Source organism: Saimiri boliviensis, chromosome 1, assembly GCF_048565385.1.
Source record: "Saimiri boliviensis isolate mSaiBol1 chromosome 1, mSaiBol1.pri, whole genome shotgun sequence".
Classification (NCBI taxonomy): Eukaryota; Metazoa; Chordata; class Mammalia; order Primates; family Cebidae; genus Saimiri; species Saimiri boliviensis.
The window spans coordinates 166,316,290-166,339,228 of record NC_133449.1 but is presented as its reverse complement, the minus strand read 5'-3'; the positions used below and the strand labels follow the sequence as shown (position 1 = coordinate 166,339,228).

General features: G+C 38.4%; 1 protein-coding gene across 7 annotated transcripts in view; it reads left to right on the top strand.

The window, feature by feature from the left end:
• FAM13B (family with sequence similarity 13 member B) overlaps positions 1-22,939 on the top strand; it is a 98,454-nt gene that overhangs the window by 51,954 nt on the left and 23,561 nt on the right. For all 7 annotated transcript variants that reach the window (XM_010344497.3, XM_010344496.3, XM_010344495.3 and 4 more), the window contains 4 exons: positions 2,676-2,717; positions 3,386-3,541; positions 5,662-5,794; positions 21,639-21,703. In XM_010344497.3, the coding sequence (XP_010342799.1) occupies positions 2,676-2,717; positions 3,386-3,541; positions 5,662-5,794; positions 21,639-21,703 (396 nt within the window). The remainder of the gene's footprint in view (positions 1-2,675; positions 2,718-3,385; positions 3,542-5,661; positions 5,795-21,638; positions 21,704-22,939) is intronic.

Below are 22,939 nucleotides of genomic sequence, written 5' to 3'. Positions count from 1 at the left end.
GTAGCTTTGAGAGTTTTTATAATATTGGAAAAAATGCTACAGAGAATACTTTATGGTATAAAATCCCTCCTCCCCTTTTGTTTCTAGGATAGATTGTGGTAGATTTGATGGATCCTTTTTGGTAGTCTCAGATGTTGACTTTTTGAGTCAAAGAGCATGCATATTTAAACACATTGCTAAATAGATTTCCATGAGAAATTTTTACTCATTAACCCTCCCACTAGCAACATGCATGTTTCATAGCCTTTATCAGTATACTGTATTGACATCAGCAGAAATACGTATACATTTTATTTTAATCCTTATTTATTTATTTTGAGATAGGGTCTCACTATGTTGTCCAGTCTGGCCTCAAACTTCTGGGCTCAAGTGATCCTCTCAACTCAGCCTCCTGAGTAGCCGAGATTTCAGGCATGAGCCACTGGCACCTGGCTCTTAAGCCTTATTTTAAACTTCCATTTCTATTTAAGCTGATTATTTTTCTTTTTGGTTATTTGATTCTTTATGAAATATATCCATTTACCTGCTAGCATTTTATTGATAATCTAATCTGACAAAAAAGGGTGAGAAAATTCCTCTGGGAAAATGAGCAGATTACTAACGGGCAAATCTGAGAGAGAACAGAGAGAAAAGCACACCAGAAATCACAAATTAAATGGTTAAGAGTATTCAATTTATAGATTTTCCCCACACCATTCAATATACCACATTGTCAGTGGATTATAGTTAGATATTAAAAATGAAAAGAATATTTCTCAATAGGTAGGGAATCATCTAAGTTTAGTAGAGATTGCAAATATTGCCAAGGAAAATAAAACAGGTTGTGCCACATAAAAATTTAACTTTTATGATTTAATAGCAGCTCATAACCAAAAGGTAAAAATATAAGCAATAGTTTATTAGAGCAAAATACCAGAAAAAGATCTAATATCCTAGTTAATGTTAAAGACTCTTTAGGGAAAGCATCATTTATCTTTTTTACTTTGGGTTTTTTTTCTGCAGAAGTCAATAAACATTTTAACTTTTAGCTCACAGGAAACTACTAGAAATAAACTGATGATGGCTACACTCTTCTTTGGGCCATGTTTTGGCTTTTTTTCCTCCTCAGCTTTTTTTGGTTTCAGAAATGAAGTTCCAAAAAACTTTAGTTTAGTTTAGTTTTTTTTCTTTTTTCTTTTTGAGACAGGGTATCTTTCTGTCACCCAGTTGGGTGTGCAGTAGCACAATTACAGTTCACTGCAACTTCCAGCTCCTGGGCTCACCAATCCTCCTGTCCCAGCCTCCCAAGTAGCTAGGATTACAGGTGTGCACCACCATGCCAGGCTGATTTTTAATTTTTTTTTAGAGATAGGATCTCACTATGTTGCCCAGGGTGGTCTTGAACTCCTAGTTTCAAATGAACTTTTAGCCTCAGCTCCTGAAGTGCTGGAATTACAGGCATGAGCCACTGCACTTAGCTGGAAAAATCTTTGAGTGTTGATAAACATTTCCCAGGAGATGATTAGCATGGAGGCATTTAGAACTAAAAATAATCAATTCATTAGAAACTAGCATGATGATACTGGCAGTTAACAAAAATGTTTTTATATGTAGGAGGGGTTATGCCTGTCAAACCAAGAAGGCTTACTGTTGTCTGATAAAGCATTTACTTTGCTTCTGGGAGACGTGACGATTGCTTAGTGAATGAATGGTAAATAATAGTCATTTGGTTTCCTACAGTGGGTCCTAATAATACTAAATTGATAGTGTTTGTTTTGCATGTTGGTTAGAGATTGTATCGCCACATTTTGGAGGGTCTTTATAAAACTAATTTACATTTTTTAAATGACGAGGTAGCTACAGGTGTGGTGTTCAGGTCAAGAAGGCAGGGTCACTCCTCCCTGTGGCTAAGTGTTGGCTCTTATGATGTGCTTAGGCACACAGTGCCGTTTAGACATACTTTATATCTTATCTGATAAATGATTTTTAAAAATTACCTATATTCATGAATAGCTAATAACTGCTGTTCACTTAAATCCAGTACAAGTAATTTTCCCTCCAACTTTGGGAATCAGTTATTCTCCAAGTGAGCACCAGAGAAAGTAGTTGTCCCCCTCTTACCCCCATAAGTGTATATATTTGGGATCTTTTTGTGTGAATAATCATTTCTTTAGAAAATTACATTCATCTTCTCTGAGAGGCGCTCATGCTGTGGTGTGTGTATTGTTTTTAGTCATGTTTTGTTTTAGAAGACAGTGGAGTGTCTTTGTTAATAGCAGGGGCTTTGGGGTCCCCAACTCAGGGCTGTATGTATTTGGAAAAGTTAATTAACATTTTTGAGCTTCACTTTTGTGGAAAGGGGAAAATAATTGTAACTCCTTGGATATTGAAAGTTATTAAATGAGATAAATGCATGTCATGCCCCTAGCCCATAATTAATATTAAGTGAATACTAGCTTTTAAATTCTTGGTCTTGTTAGTGATATGTTTTCAGATTTATTTTCTTTGGTTGATATTTGAAAGCTTTACTAACCAGATTCAGAAAATATTTCCAACTTGATATGTAACCAAGAATACAACACTTAGTGGGTGCTCTCCTGGTTGTGTCAAGGTCATGCAAATGTGGCAGATTTCAGCACATTTTATAGTTATTGAGTATTGAAATGTTTATAGTTAATTTCTTTCTTTGATTACAGCACCCATATATCTCCCATCAGCATCCTACCAGCCTCTACAGAGTAAGTAGTATATTTATAGAAGACAAATTTTTAAGATTTTAAAATACTACTAAGCTGTCGAAATGAAAATAATGTACTTACTGTGCTCACTTTAGGGGAAAGACTGTTTACAGGCAGTAAACAAGTTAGTATTTTATGTACTGAAATAGGAACAAGTGAAGAAGAAACCTGTTGCGTTAATATACAAAATAAAGATGAGCTTTCTTCAGATGATTATTTTTTGGATCCTCTGAAATAGCTGAAAAATGTTCATGGAATTATAAGTTTTTAAAAAGTTGACCTAAAAAGTGTGAGCAATACTCAGAGTTCTTTCATTTAGCTGGGTGTTAGTAGATTATTTTGCTTTATAAGTATAGCTTTGAAAAGTCTTATTTAAGTGGTTTTCTGTATAGCCAGGAGTGAATTATAGGGATAACCGATCCTTCCTATCCCAGTAACAATAGAGACATTATGGTTGATTTGTATATGATTGTCTGTCTGGGTAAATTTTACTTTTAAAACTTAAGCCAGTATCATGTATTCCTTTTATGTGTTTCTTTTTATACTTAGGTTTACCCATTTAAATATCATAATAGTTTTACTGGTCAAAGGTTTCAGCATTTATGTCTGTGTGACCAGATATCCAGTTAGAGTAACTGCTTCTTACTAAACTGTGTTATGTTTTGTAGTATTTTAGAAAGAACAATTAGAGCAGCTGTGGAACAGCATCTTTTTGATCTGCAGAGCAGCATAGATCATGATCTTAAGAATTTACAGCAGCAAAATGTGGTGTATAATAACGAAGCAGAAAGTATTCATTGTGATGGGGAAGGATCTGATAACCAGTAAGAAACATTTTACTGTTGTTTATTAAATGTTATAAAATAGTTTTATCTTAAAAAACTGTATTTCTACTTAAATAACAGGGCCTCATCTTTCTTGGAGTTTTCTGAAAGTCATTGTGAAAAGTGACTGTGTTTATATACTTGCATATACATCCATAATTAATACTGAAAAATCTCCTCTTTTTTCATAATGTTTTATTAAGTCCAATACAGGTTTGTTTGTTTGTTTGTTTTCCCTGAACATCAAATGAAGTGACAAGCTTACCTTTAGGAATTATGTTGTATGAAAAATAACTAAAAAATTAGACTCTGCAAGAGATGGTCACACTTTGAGAGACATTCAGTAATCTAGGCAGACAGTTACAGGAGCAGCAGATTGATATCACTATAGTGCATATGATCATTGAGTGAAAAGGTGGGCAGAGTCATCCTTTGCTATTTAAATGGTTATCCCTTGCCACCAGCCTCTCCCCTCTCCACATGTTTTTGTTAGGTTAGCTTTTAATACAGGTTGAACAAAATCCAAAATCTGAAATGCTCCCTAATCCAAAAGTCCAAAATCTGAAATGCTCCCAAATCCAAACTTTGAGCACTGACATGATACTCAAAAGTGCTCATGTGAGCATTTTCGAATTTGGATTTTCAGATTAGTGATGCTAATCTGGCACCTCTCCTTGGGATGTTGTGAAGGACCTTGTTTGTTATGCACTCTGAAAATTTTCATAAGCAAATGAGTGGCTTTTAAGATAATTTATGAGCCAGTTGTTAACTGGCAAATATTCCAAAATCTGAAAACAAACAAACAAACAAAAAACCCCAAATCTGAAGCACTTCTGGTCCCAAGCATTTCTGACAAGGAATACTTAACCTGTATTTAGCCTTTTCTAGTTAAAGGTACCTCTAAGACTTGATGTTATTCCACTCATGAATTCATCTGACCTGTTACCTTTAAATGAAAGAAAGCCTCTCTTTGTTTTCTATTACTTTAGCCCAGTACTTCAGGATACCTGTGTACCTCCCTCAGAGACCATGGTGCAATGATTTCATGTCTTTCGTGTATCAGTGTTTTGGGGGGGGACAGATGATAAAGATGTACCCAAATCTAGAAGATTCATAGGAAGGTAAAAAAAAAAAAAAAAGATGATTGGGGAGTGATTTTTTTTTTTTAAGACAGTTTTGAAAAGGGCTAACTAGAATAGCTATCAAATATGAAATGAAACTGAAAAATGTAAATGTATGTGAAAAACAGTGGTGGGAATGTTTATTTTTGGAATTCCATGTAGTATAATTACAAGTATGTCATGGGTGGCACTGCCAGCCAGTGCAGCTCTATTTGATGGCTTTGGTTTGTGTACTTAGAAGGCATGATTAGAATATATACAACTGGGAAAAGGCGACAGAGGGAAAGAAAAGAAAAAAATTAAAAAGGACAAAATGTATGCAATTGGATCTATTGGAAGTATTTGGCAGAATATGAAGGGGAAAAAAGAAGTATGTAAAAGTTAGAAATAGTGGGAAAATGTTTTGAATGATGTAAGCAGATTTCTTGGAGTTTGTCCTTAACTTAGCTAGGGATCCTGCAAACCTATACCCATTGCTTAGACAATATTATTTTCGTCACTGGGAAATACATGTTCTATCGAGGGAAGTGGTACCATCTTTGGAAACAAAAACTGCAGTGTTTTGTATATTCAAAACTGTGTAAGATGACAACTCTGCAGCAGAAAGCTATTTCTGTTTTACTTGATAAGGTGTTAGACATTGTAGTGTCTAGTACTGGACTTGTATTTGAACAGGACAGATGGGTCATTATTGTGTGAGACTGTATTTGCAAGGGAAATGATTATTTTGCACATAAATTATTTTAAAAGCCATTCATTTGGTTATGAAAATTTTTAGAGGGAGTAACAAACAAGATCTCTCATGACATCCCAAGGAAACAAAAACTTAGCAGATTTAATAATCTAATTTAGCAAGACAAAAAATGGATTTTTGTGAAAAGTACACATTTTTTTAACAAGCAAAAGTTTCAGATCATTGATGATATTTACTTATTTTAAAGTAAAGGCATTACATAGTCAACATTTGGCCTGATCTAATTTTTTAAACTTCATCTCTAGGGTTAATATTGCTGATGATATTATTAATGCCAGTGAAAGTAACAGAGACTGTTCAGAACCTGTGGCTAGCACTAATTTAGACAATGAAGTTATGCAGCAAGATTGTGTATTTGAGAATGAAGAAAATAACCAGGTAAGGAATGTCAAAAATGTGTGTTAGGTGTGTTCAATGTATAACTTTGATTGTTTCATGTGTTCCTTTGATGTCAGTATTTTGCCAGATATAGTTCAGTATTTTGCTGGCACACTTAATTGTCTCAATTATAAATCCTCCAGAATATACATTCACTCAGAGTTTAGGAAACATCACTGGTAGAAAAGTTTAAAACAACTTATTTTAAGTTATTTTCCTAGAAAGACATTATTATGTCAGCTGAGGTGGTTAGGTGGTATTATGGTTGACTTTTGTTATTTTTAAGACAGCTTCTGTATTTCTTAGGAGTTTTGGTGAAGACCATGGTATAGGGGAGAACATAAAATATTCTCATATAGCTCTTAGGATGGCATAGACCCCTGTAACAAAATACTGGTTAACAAGAGAAAAGTAAGTATTAAGATATGTATACCTCATGTACAGGTGGGAGATACTTGGGGGAAGTGAGTAAATCTCTCAGGTGGCTTAACTACCATCATGTCCTGAAACAAAGGGAAGAAGGATGTTGGAGAGATGTACTTGTAATAAGATGGCCCAGAAAAGCACCGTAAGTAAAATAAAGGTTGCTCCGAAGATTGATAGTTTTAGAGTCAGAGAGGAGACACCCATAGAAATGGAGATTATTACTTTTAAAAATAAGATGCTAAATTAATTGATAAAGTGAGTTTATTCATTATATTTTCATTCTAAACCATATGCTAAAGTAGAGCTAAAGAGGAATTTAGAGTAAGTAGACTTAGGTTTGTATTTTGCCTTTGCTTAATATCAGTGTGACTTTGGCCAAGTCACCTGACTTCTGAACTGCATTTTGCTTTTCTCTAAACTGCATTAGAGGATCATGATTAAAAAATGTGAACATGCAATAAAATTATTTTATAAACTAGAAGACATTTCAAAGAAGTTGCCACCTGTTAGTTTCACAGACTTGGGTATGTTGGATTAACAGCTTTTTAGTTATTGCTTCTACAATCCTCTTGCCTTTTCCTGGATTATAAATTTCTGCCTGTCTACTGAGTCATTCCCATCTGTGTAAAACATTCATACTGTTATTTCTTCCAAGTTCAGAAAAAACGCCCTCTCAACTCCCTCCATTCCATTCTAGCTACATATACCCTGATTTCTCTGCTTCCCTTTATAAACAGAATTGCTAGAAGAATTGTCTGTGTCTATTTTAACTCTTCTCCCATTCTCCCTTAAATTCACTGCAGCTATCCTTTCCTCCAGCCATTCATTCCTCTGAAATTGCTCTTGCAAGTTACTGGTGATGTCTATTGAATGTTTTACTTGGCCTTATAGCAAAGTTTGATTCAGTTAATTACTTCCACTACCTTGATATACTTCTTTCACTTGGCATTCAGGATATCTCACTCTGTTGTTTTGTTTTCCTACACTGGCTGTTCTTTTTCGGTCTCTTCTGCTGATTACTCATCTTCTGAATCTCTTATATTTGGAATGGCCCAGGGCCCAGTTCTCAGATCGCTTATTTTTATTTACTTCCTCAGTAATCTTGTTTAGTCTAATGGCTGTTACTCAGCTATATGCTACTGATTTCCCAAATTTGTATCTCCAGTCCAGACCTGTTTTGGAACTTTACATTCTTATATCCAACTAGTCCACTCAACATTTCCACTGGTGTATTTTTACCAAGCATCTGTTTTGAGTAGGAAAGATTTCGTTCATCACCAATCATTAGTTTCATAGCCGAGGCACCTGTAACAGAAGACATTAACAGGAAAAAAGCATGCACATTTATTTAAGTTTTATGTGACATGAGCACCTTCAGAAATCAAGACTTAAACAGAGACACCTGTGTATTTTAATGCTTTGGTTTGATGAAAAGTGGACAGTAGTGCAGAAGAATAATTAGACTAAGAGGATGTGATCTCATTGTAATAAATGAAGGGTGGCTAATTTACCAAGGCCTGTTTGTTCAGATTCTTTTCTGTGTCCCTGTGTATTCAGAGATAAGGGCGTTCCTTTTGTCCAGGTATAGGATAGATACTTCTGGAATGAAGGTTTCATGACTTATTTCAGAAAAGAAGTCTGACTACTTTTTACTGTTTCTACTGCCATCATGCAGGTCCAACCTGCCATCATCTCACCTGCATTAATATTGCTTCCTAATTAATCTCTTCATCTTTGTTTCCTGATGGTGTGTTCTCCACATACAGCCAGAATGATCCTTTTAAAAGGAAAATTAGATAATGTCACTTCCTAGAACTTTCCAGTGCCATCTAGTTATCAAAATATAGCTATAGACACTACAGAATATTGGCTGTGATAGTCAGGTTTGAGACAGCTAAATCTTAAGTCCTATCTGGATTTCTATTTGTGTGGATATCTCCTTAGCTCACATTCTTACTATTCTTGCAGATATTTCCTCAATTTTACCAAATCTTATCACTCTCTGTGTATTAGCAGGCCCTCCCTCCCACTTACCCACCTACTCCAGCCTCTGAATTTTTTTTTTGTCCTTTTTCCCTGCTTCCTATCCGCCCCCCACCACCAGATGGAGTCCCACTCTCCTGCCCAGGCTGGAGTGCAGTAGCATAGTCTTGGCTCATTACAGCCTCTGCCTCCTGGGTTCAAGCAGTTCTCCTGCCTCAGCCTCCCAGGTAGCTGGGATTTTAGGCCTGTGCCACCATGCCTGGCTAAATTGTGTGTTTTTAGTAAAGACAGGGTTTCACCATGTTGGCCAAGCTGGTCTTGAACTCATGACTTCAAGTGATCTGTGTGCCTCAGCCTTCCAAAGTGCTGGGATTATAGGCGTGAGCCACTGTTCCCGGCCCCCTCCTGACTTTTGATAGTGTCGTAATTATTTTATGTATCTTTTTATTTTTAGAGACAAGGTCTTACTCTTGCCCAGGCTAGAGTGCAGTGATGTGATCGTACTCACTATAGCCTTAAAGTCCTGGCCTCAAGCCATTTTTCTCACCTTATGTCCTAGAGTGTTGGGATTACATGCATCAGCCACTGTGCCCAGCCATATCTACTTGTCTATTTATTGTCTGTCTCCCACCATTCTATTAAAATCTCATGGGGCCACTCATAGTGGCTCATGCCTGTAATTCTAGCACTTTGGAAGGTCACAGTGAGAGCATCACTTGAGCCTGGAAGTTGGAGACCTGCCTGTGCAACATAAGGAGAACCTGTCTGTACAAAAATAATAAAAAATATTAACCAGGTGAAGTGGTGCTCTCCTGTGGTCCCAGCTACTTGGGAGGCTGAGGTGGGAAGATCACCTGAGCCCAGGAGGTAAGGCTGTAGTGAGTGGTGATCACATTACTGCAGTTCAGCCTGGGCGTCACAGTGAGAACTTGTCTTTGAAAAAACAAAAAAAAAAACAAAAAACCAGTGAGGGCTGAGATTTTTGTCTCTTTTGTTCTTTATTACATCCCTATTATCTAGATGCATACTAGGTATTGATTAAGCATTCGTTGAATGTAAGACCACAATGGCATCTGTCACATAGTAAGCAACTCAGTAAATAATTTGTTGAATGAAATTGTGTATTGGGCTGGGCGTGGTGGCTTATGCTGATAATCCCAGCACCTTGGGAGGCTGAGGAAGGTGGATCACTTGCCTCCAGGAGTTTGAGACCAGCCTGGGCATCATGGTATCTCTACAAAAATTAAAAATTAGCTAGGCGTGGTGGCATACACCTGTAGTCCCAGCTATTTGGGAGGCTTAGGTGGGAGGATCACTTGAGCCTGGGAGGTAGAGGTTGCAAGGTTGTAATCAGCTGAGATCACACCACTGCACTGCAGCCTGGGTGACAGAGTGAGACCCTGTGTCCCCCCTACCTCCCCCCTCCTCAAAAAAAAGAAGCAATTAGTTTATCAGTTACTTTGTAAAGAGAACAGAAATTCTTTCTAAAATTGATTTTAGGAAACCTTTTTGAATGATGGGTTCTTGGCCTTGAAAAGCCTGTAACCATTTTTTCCCCCCCAGCTAAGAAGCTCAGTGATTTTTCTTCTTATTAGAATAAGTTAGTTTAGTTGGGCAATACACAATACTTGTTAACTTGGACAGTACAAGTAAAAACACCCAATTTAAATTTCAGTGACTTGATAATCTAGGTTTTACATGTACATAGTTTCTAATATGGAATATAACTAGTGCTGTTAGGGCACTATAGTCTTGCAGAAGAGAGGACAGAACTTCTGGTCAGGGTAGTTATGGAAGGTCTTGGAGCAAGGGGAATTTTGAATTTGGCCTTTCATAGGGTTGAATTTGGTTCCAGATTTGTGAGACTAAAATGAATAGTATAAGTAAAGATTACAGGGAAATGTTGAATGTTAATGAAGCAGAGCTACTTGTAGAGCTCAGGGTATTGTGGGAGGATATATAATAAAAGATAATTCTGGAAATAGTGGTAGATTCAAGTCATGCATAGTACCTGGAATACTATCCTAATAATTGTGGATTTTCTCAGTAGAAGGAAAATATGGAAAACTTTGAAACGGAAGGAATGATGTACCCAGATCTGTATTTTAGGAAGAAGATTTTTGTAGTAGTTATAAAGTTTGTAGGAAATATTGGGGGTAAATACAACAGTTAGTGGGCTTTTTGCCCTGTATTTGGTGAGCACTTAAAATGTCTGAGTTGGTGGGCATGGTGGCTCACATCTGTAATCCTGGCACTTTGGGAGGCCGAGGTGGGCGGATCACTTGAGATCAGGAGTTCAAGACCAGCCTGACCAACATGGTGAAACCCCATCTCTACCAAAAAATAAAAAAAATTAGCCTGGGTGTGGTGGTATATGCCTGTAGTCCCAGCTATTTGGGAGGTTGAGGTAGAAGAATCTCTTGAACCTGGGAGGAAGAAGTTGCAGTGAGCTGAGATTGTGCACTCCAGCCTGGGCAAAAGAGTGAGACTCTCTTTTAATTAAAAAAAAAAAAAAAAAAAGTCTGAACTCTGGGACCCAGGGAAGGAAAGAAGGAAGAATAGAGAACATTCCAAATGTGAAAATGATTGAGATTTAGGCACAAACTAGGTTAAGAAACACAGACACTAAGGTATTGGAAAAGAAGTCAGTGTTGGAGAACTGGTGGTTCATATGAAGCAGATGTTTGGGTCTTGAGTTGTGGCTGCTGGTGGGGGCTCATTTTGCTTATGAGTGAATGGAATTGCCAAAGCAGTGACTTCAATAAGAGAATAAGTGGGGATTGAAGAAACCTGAGGGGAACCTCTGTATTTTAGCACTTTGGAGTAAAAAAAAGCCATGGCCATAGAAACTGTGAATGTCAGAGAGGATGGGATTTTTCCTAAGTTTGAAAGTTGGTCAAAATAGAAAGATAAAAGGAGAAAAAAGGTGATGGGAGGCAAAGGTACAAAAATAAGAAGGGGAAGTTTAATTTTATTTGCTTGCTAGGGGGTTAAAAGTCTAATCAAATGGCTTTTTTTTCTTTGCCTTTGCTGTTGAGCAAAAAAAAAAAAAATATATATATATATATATATTTTAAACAATACAAACAATATATTTAATATATATATTATTTAAAACATTTTTTAAACAATATAAACAATATGTTTAATGCTGGTGAGGGTTTGGTTAAGATAAGTAGTCTCCTACAGATGTCAGAAGTATAAATTGCTATAAATTTCCTGGAAAACACATTGACAGAACAAAAGACCTTAAACGAGAAATTTCGAAATCTAGGACTGTGTCCTAAGGAAATACATACAAATCAGAGGTGCATGCAAATTTTTTTTTTTTTTTTTTGGGAGATGGAGTTTCGCTCTTGTTACCCGGGCTGGAGTGCAATGGCGCGATCTCTGCTCACCACAACCTTCGACTCCTGGGTTCAGGCAATTCTTCTGCCTCAGCCTCCTAAGTAGCTGGGATTACAGGCACGCACCACCATGCCCAGCTAATTTTTTGTATTTTTAGTAGAGACGGGGTTTCACCATGTTGACCAGGATGGTCTCGATCTCTTGACCTCGTGATCCACCTGCCTCGGCCTCCCAAAGTGCTGGGATTACAGGCTTGAGCCACCGCGCCCGGCCTTGCAAATATTTTTCTATTAAAATTCTTATTGGGGGTTTATTTGCAGGAAAAAAAATGAAACACGAAAAGTACTCAATGGAAAATGATTCGATAAATCATAGTACATCCATATAATAGGATATTGTTGAGTCATTTAAAATTGTTTTAAAGGGCCGAGTAATAGTCACGAGTAAAGTTATTTTGAAAAACAAAAACCAAAAACCAAGTATAGATTACTAAAGCTAATGAAGTCCCAATTTCTTTGCATGCACTGTACATGTGTGTGTGTGACATGTAGTCAAAAGGCCAAGAAGTATAACAAAACATTTACGGTGGCCTTCTGGATGATAGATTGTGGATGATTTTGCTTTTCTTCATATGTTCTTATATTTAGGTTTCCAACAGTTTCTCTGATTTATAATTAAATAATTTAAGCAAATAATTAATTCCAATTAAAATTTATTGTATTTTGTGATAGAAATTATTGGTAAAGAAAGAGGAGCTTTGGTAGGTAGAGGGTTTCATGGTTAAGAATGAATATCAGGTGAGTAGATAGAAGCTGCAGTGTGTGGAAAGCCTTTTGGACAAGTTTTGCATTGAAAATGAAAGAGAAGAGTTGAGCAGTCTGGTTGTGGAAGGATTATCTGCCTATTTGCTTCTACTTTCTTGCTTTCTTGATACGGGATGGAGATTTGAGCATGTCAGTAGGAATCAGTCACTAGGTAGGGAGAGACTGAAAAGTGTCAGAAGAAAACTCCAGGGTAATTAGGGGAACACTGCATAGAGGGGGTTGGGGATGAGAGATGGAAGGAAGATGATTCAAGGTGCAGGTTGAGTGACTATTCCTAAATAGGAAAAGCTATGTTTAATCTTCAGTAAAAGGGGATATATAGATTTTTTTTTTTTTTTTGAGACAGTGTCTTATTCTGTCACCCAGGCTGTAGTGCAGTGGCACGATCTTGGCTCACAGCATCCTCTGCCGCCTGAGTTCAAGCGATTTCCCTGCCTCAGCCTCCTGAGTAGCTGGGACTACAGGTGTGTGCAACCAAGCTCCGCTAATTTTTTTTTTTTGGTATTTTAGTAGAGATGGGGTTTTACCATGTTGGCCAGGATGATCTCAATTTCCGGACCTCTTGATCCGCCCAGCCTCCCAAAGTGCTGGGATTATAGGCATAAGCCAACATGCCCGGCCTGTAGAATATTTTTTAAGTGAGAGGTATTTTAGGGACTTAATTCAGATGGCTTTGACTATTTTAAAATGAAATGCATTTGCAGAGGGTGAGGAGACAGGAATTGGGTTTGAATCTGAAGAAAATAGGTATAGTTTTATAAGAGGCTCTGTGGAGAGAAAGCAAATAGAACTGAGTCAGCAGATACTCAAGAACCAGTGGAGGTCTAGCTGAAGTTTGATGACATGAATTTGTAGTGAGCCAGCTAGCAAGGTACATAAGTGACACATTTTCTTGTAGCATCTGTCTGTCTGGAGAACAGAAAGCTGGTCATAAACTAGACCACATTGGTAAGGGCATTGACTAAATAGCTTTGAAATAGTTAACCAGGGTACAGAGTGCATGTTGGGTGGATTAGAAACTTAGGATGAACTTTTCAAGCTGTATTATTAAGGTGAAGACATTGCAGAAGAGGGGAATATAAGTTGGACAGGATGTATGAGTTTCAAATGGCTTTGGTAGAAAGTAACTCGTGTCTAGGAAAGTTTAAGGTTAGATAAGAGCAGGAGTCAGCAAACTTTTTGCGTAAAGGCCCTAGTCAGTAAATATTTTAGGTGTTGTGGGTATGCAGTCTCCGCCACAACTACTTAACTCTGCTGTTGTAACATGAAAGCCGCCAGAAAAAGATATAAGAAATGAGCATGGCTGTGTTCCAATAAAATTTAATTTATGGACACTGAAATTGAATTTCTTATCATTTCACTTCACAGAATATCATTATTCTTTTGATTCTCCCTCCTACCCTCAATCATTTAAAATGTAGAAACCATTCTTAGTTGAATAACTGTGCAAAACTGGCAACAGGTTGGATTTGTCTTAATATGCCATAGTTGCTAACCGTTGGGCTAGAATATAGTAAGGAGATCAAGATTTTAGATATAAAAAATAATGTTGGAGATTTTTTTTTTCTCTGAAATTGACTTGCAGTATAAGGAAATCAGATTGCCTTTTAACATTTCAAAGCTGATTAATCAAATAATCTCAAGAGTACTAGTTGCTACATAAACCACAGTCCTATAGTGTATTGGTTAGCCAGGCTGAAATTAATCTTACAGAATCTTTTTGGCTATTTGTTTGCGATAGAGTCTCACTTTGTCACCCAGGCTGCAGTGCAGTGGCACGATCTTAGCTCACTCTAACCTCCACCTCCTGGATTGAAGTGAGTCTCATGCCCCAGCCTCCCAAGTAGCCGGGATTATAAGTGTGTGCCACCACACCGAGCTAATTTTTGTAGTTTTTTTTTTTAAAGTAGAAACAGGGTTTCACCATATTGGCCAGGTTTGTCTCAAGCTCCTGACCTCAGGTGATTCACCTGCTTTGGCCTCCCAGAGTGCTGGGATTACAGGCATGAGCCACTGTCCCCAAACAGGAATCTTTAGTGATTAAATGCCTTATGTGTGGATAATTGATTTTTTTGTCCTGCAGAGTTTTAGTATATTTTTATTTGTTTTTTGAAAAGAGATTCAGTTAAACATTTAAATATTATCAGAGGATATATAGAAAAGTGTCACCCCTTCTATTCTTGTCTATCCATATTTAATTCCCCTCCCTGATGTGGGATATAATAAAACTATAAAAGAAAGCACTGTCTTGTCTTAAAAATTGCTGCAGTGAATATCCTCGTACATACGCCATTTCATCTATGCAAACCTATTTTAGGATAAGTTTATAGAAGTAGAATTTGGGGTCATAAAGTTTATGCATTTGTTATTTTATTATATATTATCAAATTGCCGACTCTTGAACCAAGTTTATGCTTTCATGAACAATGCATAGGAATACCTATTTGACTGTGCCTTACCACTGCAGAGTTTTTACTACAACCTGGTAAGTGAAACTTATATATTGTGACTTTCTTTTACATTGACATTTTTATAGAAATGTTAAGTCTTTTATTTTTATCTTTTGAGACAGGGTCTTGCTCTGATCATACAGTGGCATGATCACAGCTCACTGCAGTCTCAACCTCCCAGGCTCAAGCAATTCTCCCGCCTCACCTTACCAAGCAGGTGCATGCCATCACACCTGGTTAATTTTTAATTTATTTGTAAAGGAGTCTCGCTTTGTTGCCTGGGCTGGTCTTGAACTCCTGGCTTCAAGTGATTCTCCCACCTCAGCTTCTGAAAATGCTGGTATTACAGGTGTGAGCCACCATGGTGGGTCTCATCTTTTCTGTTTCCAGTTGTCCATATCCGCATTTTTCTGTTGGGTTGTTGCTATTTTTCCTTTTGGTTTATACATATTTTTTTATTTATTAAGGAAATACTCTCTTTCTTTTTTCTTTTTTTCAGCCCTTCTACAGCAGAAGGAAATACCTCCTTTCTTATGATCAGTTACATATATTTTTTTACAGTTTGTCTTTTACTTAAAGTCATTTTTGACAGTATTAAACATTTTTGTTTTGTTTTGTTTAGATTTTAGATTTTAATGTCATAGTTAGGAAGGTGTTCCCTATTCTGAGATTATAAACTAATTTTCTTGTTTTAAAAAAATACTTCTGTAGTTTCATTTTCTACATTTGAATATTTGACCCATTTGGAATTTATCATGGTGTAAGATGTGAAGAGTGGATTCAACTGTTTTCCCTATACGTTTACCTAGGTATCCCACCACCTTAACTTTTTGAATAATCTGAATAGTCTATCTTTTTCCTACCAATGTGAAATGCCACCTTTATCATAAACTAAATGCTTGGGTACATTTATAAAAAACGTGGTGTTTGAAATCAGTTGAGTGTGTTTCTCATTCATTCACACGCAATGAGTGACAGTGCCACATTCTTGCCAGCATTTGGTGGTGGTAGTGTTTTGGATTTTGGCCATTCTGATAGGTGTGTAGTGGTATCTTGTTTGAATTTTGAGTTTCTTAATGACATACGATGATGAGTTTTTCATATGCCATGTGTATATCTTACTTGCCATGTGTTTATCTTCTTTAGTGAGGTGTTTATTCAGGTCTTTTGCCCAGTTTTTTGTTTTGTTTTGTTTTGAGGTGGAGTTTTGTTCTTGTTGCCCGGGAGTGCAATGGAGTGATCTTGGCTTACTGCAACCTCTGCCTCCCGGGTTTAAGTTATTCTCCTGCCTTAGCTTCCTGAGTAGCTGGGATTACAGGCATGTGCCACCATGCCTGGCTAATTTTATAGTTTTAGTAGAGATGGGGTTTCTCCATGTTGGTCAGGTTGGTCTCGAACTCCTAGCCTCAGGTGATCCACCTGTCTTGGCCTCCCAAAGTGCTGGGATTACAGACGTGAACCACTGCACCTGGCCAATTGCCTGTTTTTTGTTTGTTTGTTTGTTTTGAGACGGAGTTTCGCTCTTGTTACCCAGGCTGGAGTGCAATGGCGCGATCTCGGCTCACCACAACCTCCGCCTCCTGGGTTCAGGCAATTCTCCTACCTCAGCCTCCTGAGTAGCTGGAATCACAGGCATACGCCACCATGCCCAACTAATTTTTTGCATTTTTAGTAGAGACGGGGTTTCACCATGTTGACCAGGATGGTCTCGATCTCTTGACCTTGTGATCCACCCACCTCGGCCTCCCAAAGTGCTGGGATTACAGGCGTGAGCCACCGCGCTCAGCCCCAGTTGCCTGTTTTTTAATTGGGCGATTTTCTCATTGTTGAGTTTTAAGTTTCCATCTTCTCATTGTTGAGTTTTAAGTTTCCATCTTTCCATTTTTTAACTGAGTTGTTTTATCATTGTTGAGTTTTAAGAGTTTCTGTCTGTCTCTCTCTCTCTTTCTCTCTCTCTCTCTGTCTCTCTCTCTCTCTCTCTCTCTCTCTCTCTCTCTGTCTCTCTCTCTCTCTCTCTCTGTGTGTGTGTGTGTGTGTTTTTTTTTTTTTTTTTTTTTTGAGATGGAGTCTCTGTCACCCAGGCTGGAGTGCAGTGGTGCAATCTTGGTTCATGGCAACCTCCACCTTCCAGGTTCAAGTGATTCTCCTGCCTCAGCCTCCCACATAGCTGGAATTACAGGCATGTACCACCTCGCTCAGCTAATTTTTGTATTTTGAGTAGAGACGAGGTTTCACCATATCGGCCAGGCTGTTTTCGAATGCCTGACCTCATGATCTGCCCTCCTCAGCCTCCCAAAGTGCTGAGATTACAGGCATGAGCCACTGTGCCTGGCCTATATTTTGGATAACTTTATCCAATAGGTTTTTGCAAAATAGAATTTTTTTTTAATGTGCTACTAGATTCCATAGTAAATATTTAGGAGTTTTATCTGATATAAAGAGATTATTCACTGTAGATTTTGAATAGGTATAAGTTGTACTGTAATCAGTATTTTGGGAGTTGAAAGTGTATGAAGGTGAAAAGAAATAGAAAAGAAAATGGGTCGGGCACAGTGGCTCACGCCTGTAGTCCTAGTACTTGGGGAGGCCGAGATGGGCAGATCATGAGGTCAGGAGATTGATACCATCCTGGCCAACATGGTGAAACCCCATCTCTACTAAAAATACAAAAAAAAAAAAAAATTAGCTGGGTGTGGTGGCGCATGCCTGTAGTCCCAGCTACTCAGGAGGCGGAGGCAGGGGAATCGCTTGAACCCGGGAGGCAGAGGTTGCAGTGAGCCGAGATCGTACTGCTGCACTCAAGCCTAGCAACAGAGCAAGACTCCGTCTCAAAAAAACAAAAAAAAGAAAGTGTATGAAGTTGAATAGTCTGACTAGAACTCACATCAAAATACCTGATTTATCCTCAGTCAAATCCATTCATTTCATGGTACCTTCATTGATGGTACCCTTCAAAACTTAGAATTATTCATACCTTGCAAATACTGAGAAACTGCTGGAATATAGTTACCTCCTTTCAGAAGTGGAGACCCTTTATAAACTCAGGCAGATAGCCAAGAGGAACAGATGGCTGTCAATTTGTACTATCATAAGACCTCATCAATTTTGATCATACTTAATAGAAGAGAGAGAGTAGGCTGGATAGAACTATGTCAATATGCAATTTACTGAGTGTTTGTACAGCAAATGAAAGGTACAGAATGGAGTGAAGATATGTAGCTTATTTAATAGAAGTAACTAACATGCTTGAGCAGTGAGTGAGTAAAAATGGGAAGATGCAGAACTAAGCAATGTGGGTGCACCAATTATGGACAACAAAGGAATGGATGGAGACCAGAGGAATTACTGGAAATGCCTGTCAGGTTTTAATTAGCTCTTGGCAGTAATTTCCGAAAACTACTAAGATACTGCTAATATGACTGTGATGTAGCTGCTTCTCCTCCTGCTGCTTTTACCACCACTGCCAAAGCTATCTAGCATACCTGAATTGAGAGACCAGAGCTCCGTAGCCTTCCTTTGCAGAACCTGATGTTTATGAAAAGGCACATGGGAGGAGGTGGGGAGAAGATACGGGTTATTTTGCCCACTGATATTTTATTTATTTTATTTTTTATTTTTGTTTTTTATATATTTTTTGGAAACAGAGTCTTGCTCTGTTGCCCAGGCTGGAGTAAAGTGGCACTATCTTGGCTCATGCAGTCTCCTCTTCCACACCGGTTCAAGCGAGTCTCATACCTCAGTCTCTATAGTAGCTGGTATTACAGGCACACACCACCACACCCGGCTAATATTTGTATTTTTAGTAGATGGGGTTTCATTGTGTTGGCTAGGCTGGTCTCAAACTCCTAACCTCAAGTGATCCACCCACACTGGCCTCCCAAAGTGTTGGGATTACAAGCGGGAGCATCTGCACCTGGCCAATATAGATGGCATTTCTTACAAGCTATTTCTTTTGATTCTCTACAGTAAATCTAAGGTAATCAAGTAAATGATTGTTATTCTCATATTTGTGATGAGAAAGGTAGAGCTAGGGCTTGAATTTGGTTCTTTTGAGTGAAATACCTGGGTTCTGTTTGTGACAGAGTCTTGCTTGTCACCCAGGCTGGAGTGTACTGGTACGATCTTCCACTTTGTGGGTTCAAACAATTCTCCTCTTTCTGTCTCCTGAGTAGCAGGGACTACAGGCATGCACCACCATGCCTGGCTAATTTTTGTATTTTTGGTAGAGATGAGGTTTCATCGTGTTGGCCAGGCTGGTCTCAAACTCCTTACCTCAAGTGATTTGTCCACCTTGGCCTCCTAAAGTGCTGAGATTACAGGTGTGAGCCACTGTGCTCAGCCCCAAGGTTCATGGTGCCTCATGCGTGTAATCCCAGCACTTCTGGTGACTGAAGACAGGTAGATCACTTGAGGTCAGGAGTTTGAGACCAGGCTGGCCAACATGCTGAGACCCCATCTCTACTAAATATACAAAGAAATTAGCCAGGTGTGGTGGCACCGTGAACCTGTAGTTCAGCTACTCGGAGGCTGAAGCAGGAGAATCACTTGAACCCAGGAGATGGAGTTTGCAGTGAGCCAAGATTGTGCCACTGCACTCCAGCCTGGGTGACACAGACTGTCTAAGAAAAAAAAATTTTAAGTAAATAAATAAAAGTTAAATATTCAGCCTGCGTAATAGTTATTTTATGTGCCCAGAAACCTTTGGAATGTAAAGCTATCTTCTAGAGCAGTAGTTTCCAACCTTTTTGGAACCAGGGATTGGTTTTGTGGACGACAGTTTTTCCACGGACAGTGGGTTAGGGGTTGGGGTTTCCACAAAAATTATTCTACCTTAGATCATCAAAGCATTAGTTAGATCCTCATAAAGAACATACAACCCAGATCCCTTGCATGCACAGCTTACAAGAGGGTTTGCACTCCCGTGAGAATCTAGTGCTACCACTGATCTGACAGGAGGCAGGGCTCAGGCTGTAATGCGCTTACCTCCTGCTATGTGGCCTGGTTCCTCACAGGCCATGGATTGGTCCTGGTTCTGGGGTTGGGGATACCTGGTCTAGATCTAAAGGTTGCCGAAGTCTGATTTCTGTATCATTGTTTCTCACACTTTGGTTCTCAGGGACCCATTTATACTCTTAAAAATATTGAAGATCCCGGCCGGGCACGGTGGCTCACGCCTGTAATCCCAGCACTTTGGGAGGCCGAGGCGGGTGGATCACGAGGTCAAGAGATCGAGACCATCCTGGTCAACGTGGTGAAACCCCATCTTTACTAAAAATACAAAAAATTAGCTGGGCATGGTGGCGTATGCCTGTAGCCCCAGCTACTGAGGAGGCTGAGGCAGGAGAATTGCCTGAACCCAGGAGGCGGAGGTTGTGGTGAGCCGAGATCGCGCCATTGCACTCCAGCCTCTGGGTAACAAGAGCGAAACTCCATCTCAAAAAAAAAAAAAAAAAAAAAAAAAAAAAATTGAAGATCCGAAAGAGCTTTGTTTACAGGATTTACCATATTAGGAATTAAAACTGAGAAATTTAAAAAATATTAACTTACTTAAACATAACTCATTTATGGTAACATAAGTAAGGTTGCTCTTTTCCATAATAGACAACTGTTTTCATAAATTTTTTTTAGTTTGAGGAATGGCATTTTTTTATAGAAAGAAATATTGTTGATACCTGTTTGACTTACAGAAGCAGCTGAATTCTTGTAACTGCTTCTGCATTTAGTCTGTTACTGTTACATTGTTTTTGTTGAAGCCTATGAGACAGCCTCACAGAGATGTGTAGTTTGAAAAGGGACTAGTATTTTAATAGCTTTTTTTTTTTTTTTTTTTTTTTGAGACGGAGTTTCGCCCTTGTTACCCAGGCTGGAGTTCAATGGCGCGATCTCGGCTCACCGCAACCTCCACCTCCTGGGTTCAGGCAATTCTCCTGCCTCAGCCTCCGGAGTAGCTGGGATTACAGGCATGCGCCACCATGCTCAGCTAATTTTTTGCACCATTAGTAGAGACGGGGTTTCACCATGTTGACCAGGATGGTCTCGATCTCTTGACCTCGTGATCCACCCGCCTCGGCCTCCCAAAGTGCTGGGATTACAGGCTTGAGCCACCGCGCCCGGCTTTTAATAGCTTTTTTGCAGTCTTATGGACATTCTTTCATGCTAAACAAAACTGAACAAGTGGTACTTTCTAAAGAAGAATCAGAGAATCTAGGAAGTATCAAACCTTTGTTGATTTGAGAGGTGATCGTCAAAAACACCAAAAAGTTTATGTATTTTGTAGTAATTCTCTGGGTATTTGTATTAGACTTGGTAGGTTTTAAATTTGGGGGGAATAGGGATGAGATGGTGTCACTAAGCTCATTGGAAATTGGGAAAGTTTTCTCATGTGGGGACTTTCTTTGTGAAAAATAGTTACTACTTCAAATATGCAAACTCCTCCATAACTCTTATCTTACCTACAAGAAGTTGCCAAACTTGTGTGTTTGTGGCTGAGGAGAAATAAGGCAAGCAGCAGTAGGCAAGCAGGATCAGGAGACCATCATTTGGGAGGAGAGAATTCTAAGGAAAAAGGCTAGTAGTAGTGATACCTAATAGAGAGAAAGAAATGCAGAGTACCTGCCAGATGACGTAGGTTTTGAGGGAAGATAAATTACCCTCTGTAAAAAGAGATCTAAGTCCTATAGACTATTATAAATGATAGCTAATAAGGGATGTCTGACTAACATATATTCTAATATCCTAATTTAGATTGGCAACTTCCTCTCATATCTGTGTTTTGGGAGCTCCATTAATACATGATGGTGTTCTTTTTGTCAGTCTGTAGGTATATTGTTAGAGCCATGCAGTGATCATGGTGATAGTGAAGATGGCTGTCCTGAGAGGTAAGCATTTTTTCTTGTTGCTAATGAATCATTTTGAGAATTGGAGCTCTTCACAGATTTCTAAGGTGAATTTTTAAGATGATTATTCATTATAAATATATAGTTTAGGTAATCTTAAACCGGCTTTTGTTTTAATGGTAGGCATAAAGGATATTAAATATAAATATTTGGATTTATACAGGTTCAGACAGACAGTAGTTATAACTTGGAAAACATTCAGAGGGAAAAACACATAACCTTTTTGTAGACACTTAAACTCTTTCAGTTTTTAGAACAATTGGGAATTTACTGATACTCTGAGTATGCCCATCAGTGAGTTAATTCATGGTCTTAGAACTGTGTATAACTAACTGAAGGATACTGTATTTGTTTCAACAAATATGTATAGAATGTTTTTCTTCCTTTTTGAATTTATCCTTGGTATGTCTCAGTACACTCCTAGGCAGTTGGTGCTTTTTTACCACTTCGACTGGCTATAATGGTAGAGAAATACTGGAGGCAACAAGTATTTTGACTAAATGTAGAGTCTCAGTAGATAGTCTCTTTGAGGAGAAGCTTTCTAGAATGTTTTAAGTCACAGAGTAAGATTTGGGTTCTTGTTACTCTTTGCATCAGTTTTCAAGATGCTGCCAAAAAGTATAGTATAACTTTCTTAGGAAGATGATTTGAGATTCTGAAAACACTTCAGCAGTGAAGTTGCAGGCTAGATTGTAAATATTGAGAGATCCCAGACAGCATACTAATTTGCTGACAGCCTGTTGGCCAGGACATAGTTGTATTAATTTCATTGTTTCTTTTAATTATAAGTAGGAAGCCTGTTCTTAAAGGGTAAGTAAATTCTTTGGAGCCATGTCTCTGGAGCCTCCCCATGCTCTGAAGGTCCATAGATTTCCTGGTTACAGCAGTTCCTTGTTCTTCATCTCAGGAGGCAGAAATCATCCTCTTCCAGCCCAACGAGTATTGGAGCTATTGGCTGAAGATACAAGATTAATGGCATTAACAGGCACCCCCAGAATGATGACATCTGGATTTGGTAGAACAATTAGGACCCATTTAGTGAGGACTCTTCTGTTTTTGTTGTTGTTGTTGTTGTTGTTGTTGTTGTTGCTTTTGGAAAAAGCTCTTTCCTCTCCAATTTCAACTGTGTATAGGTTAGCAAACTTGTTTTTAGATCCAAAGAGTTCCTTGGTTAGGTGGATTACATTTTGTATGTTTAACATCATGTTTCTCAAATTT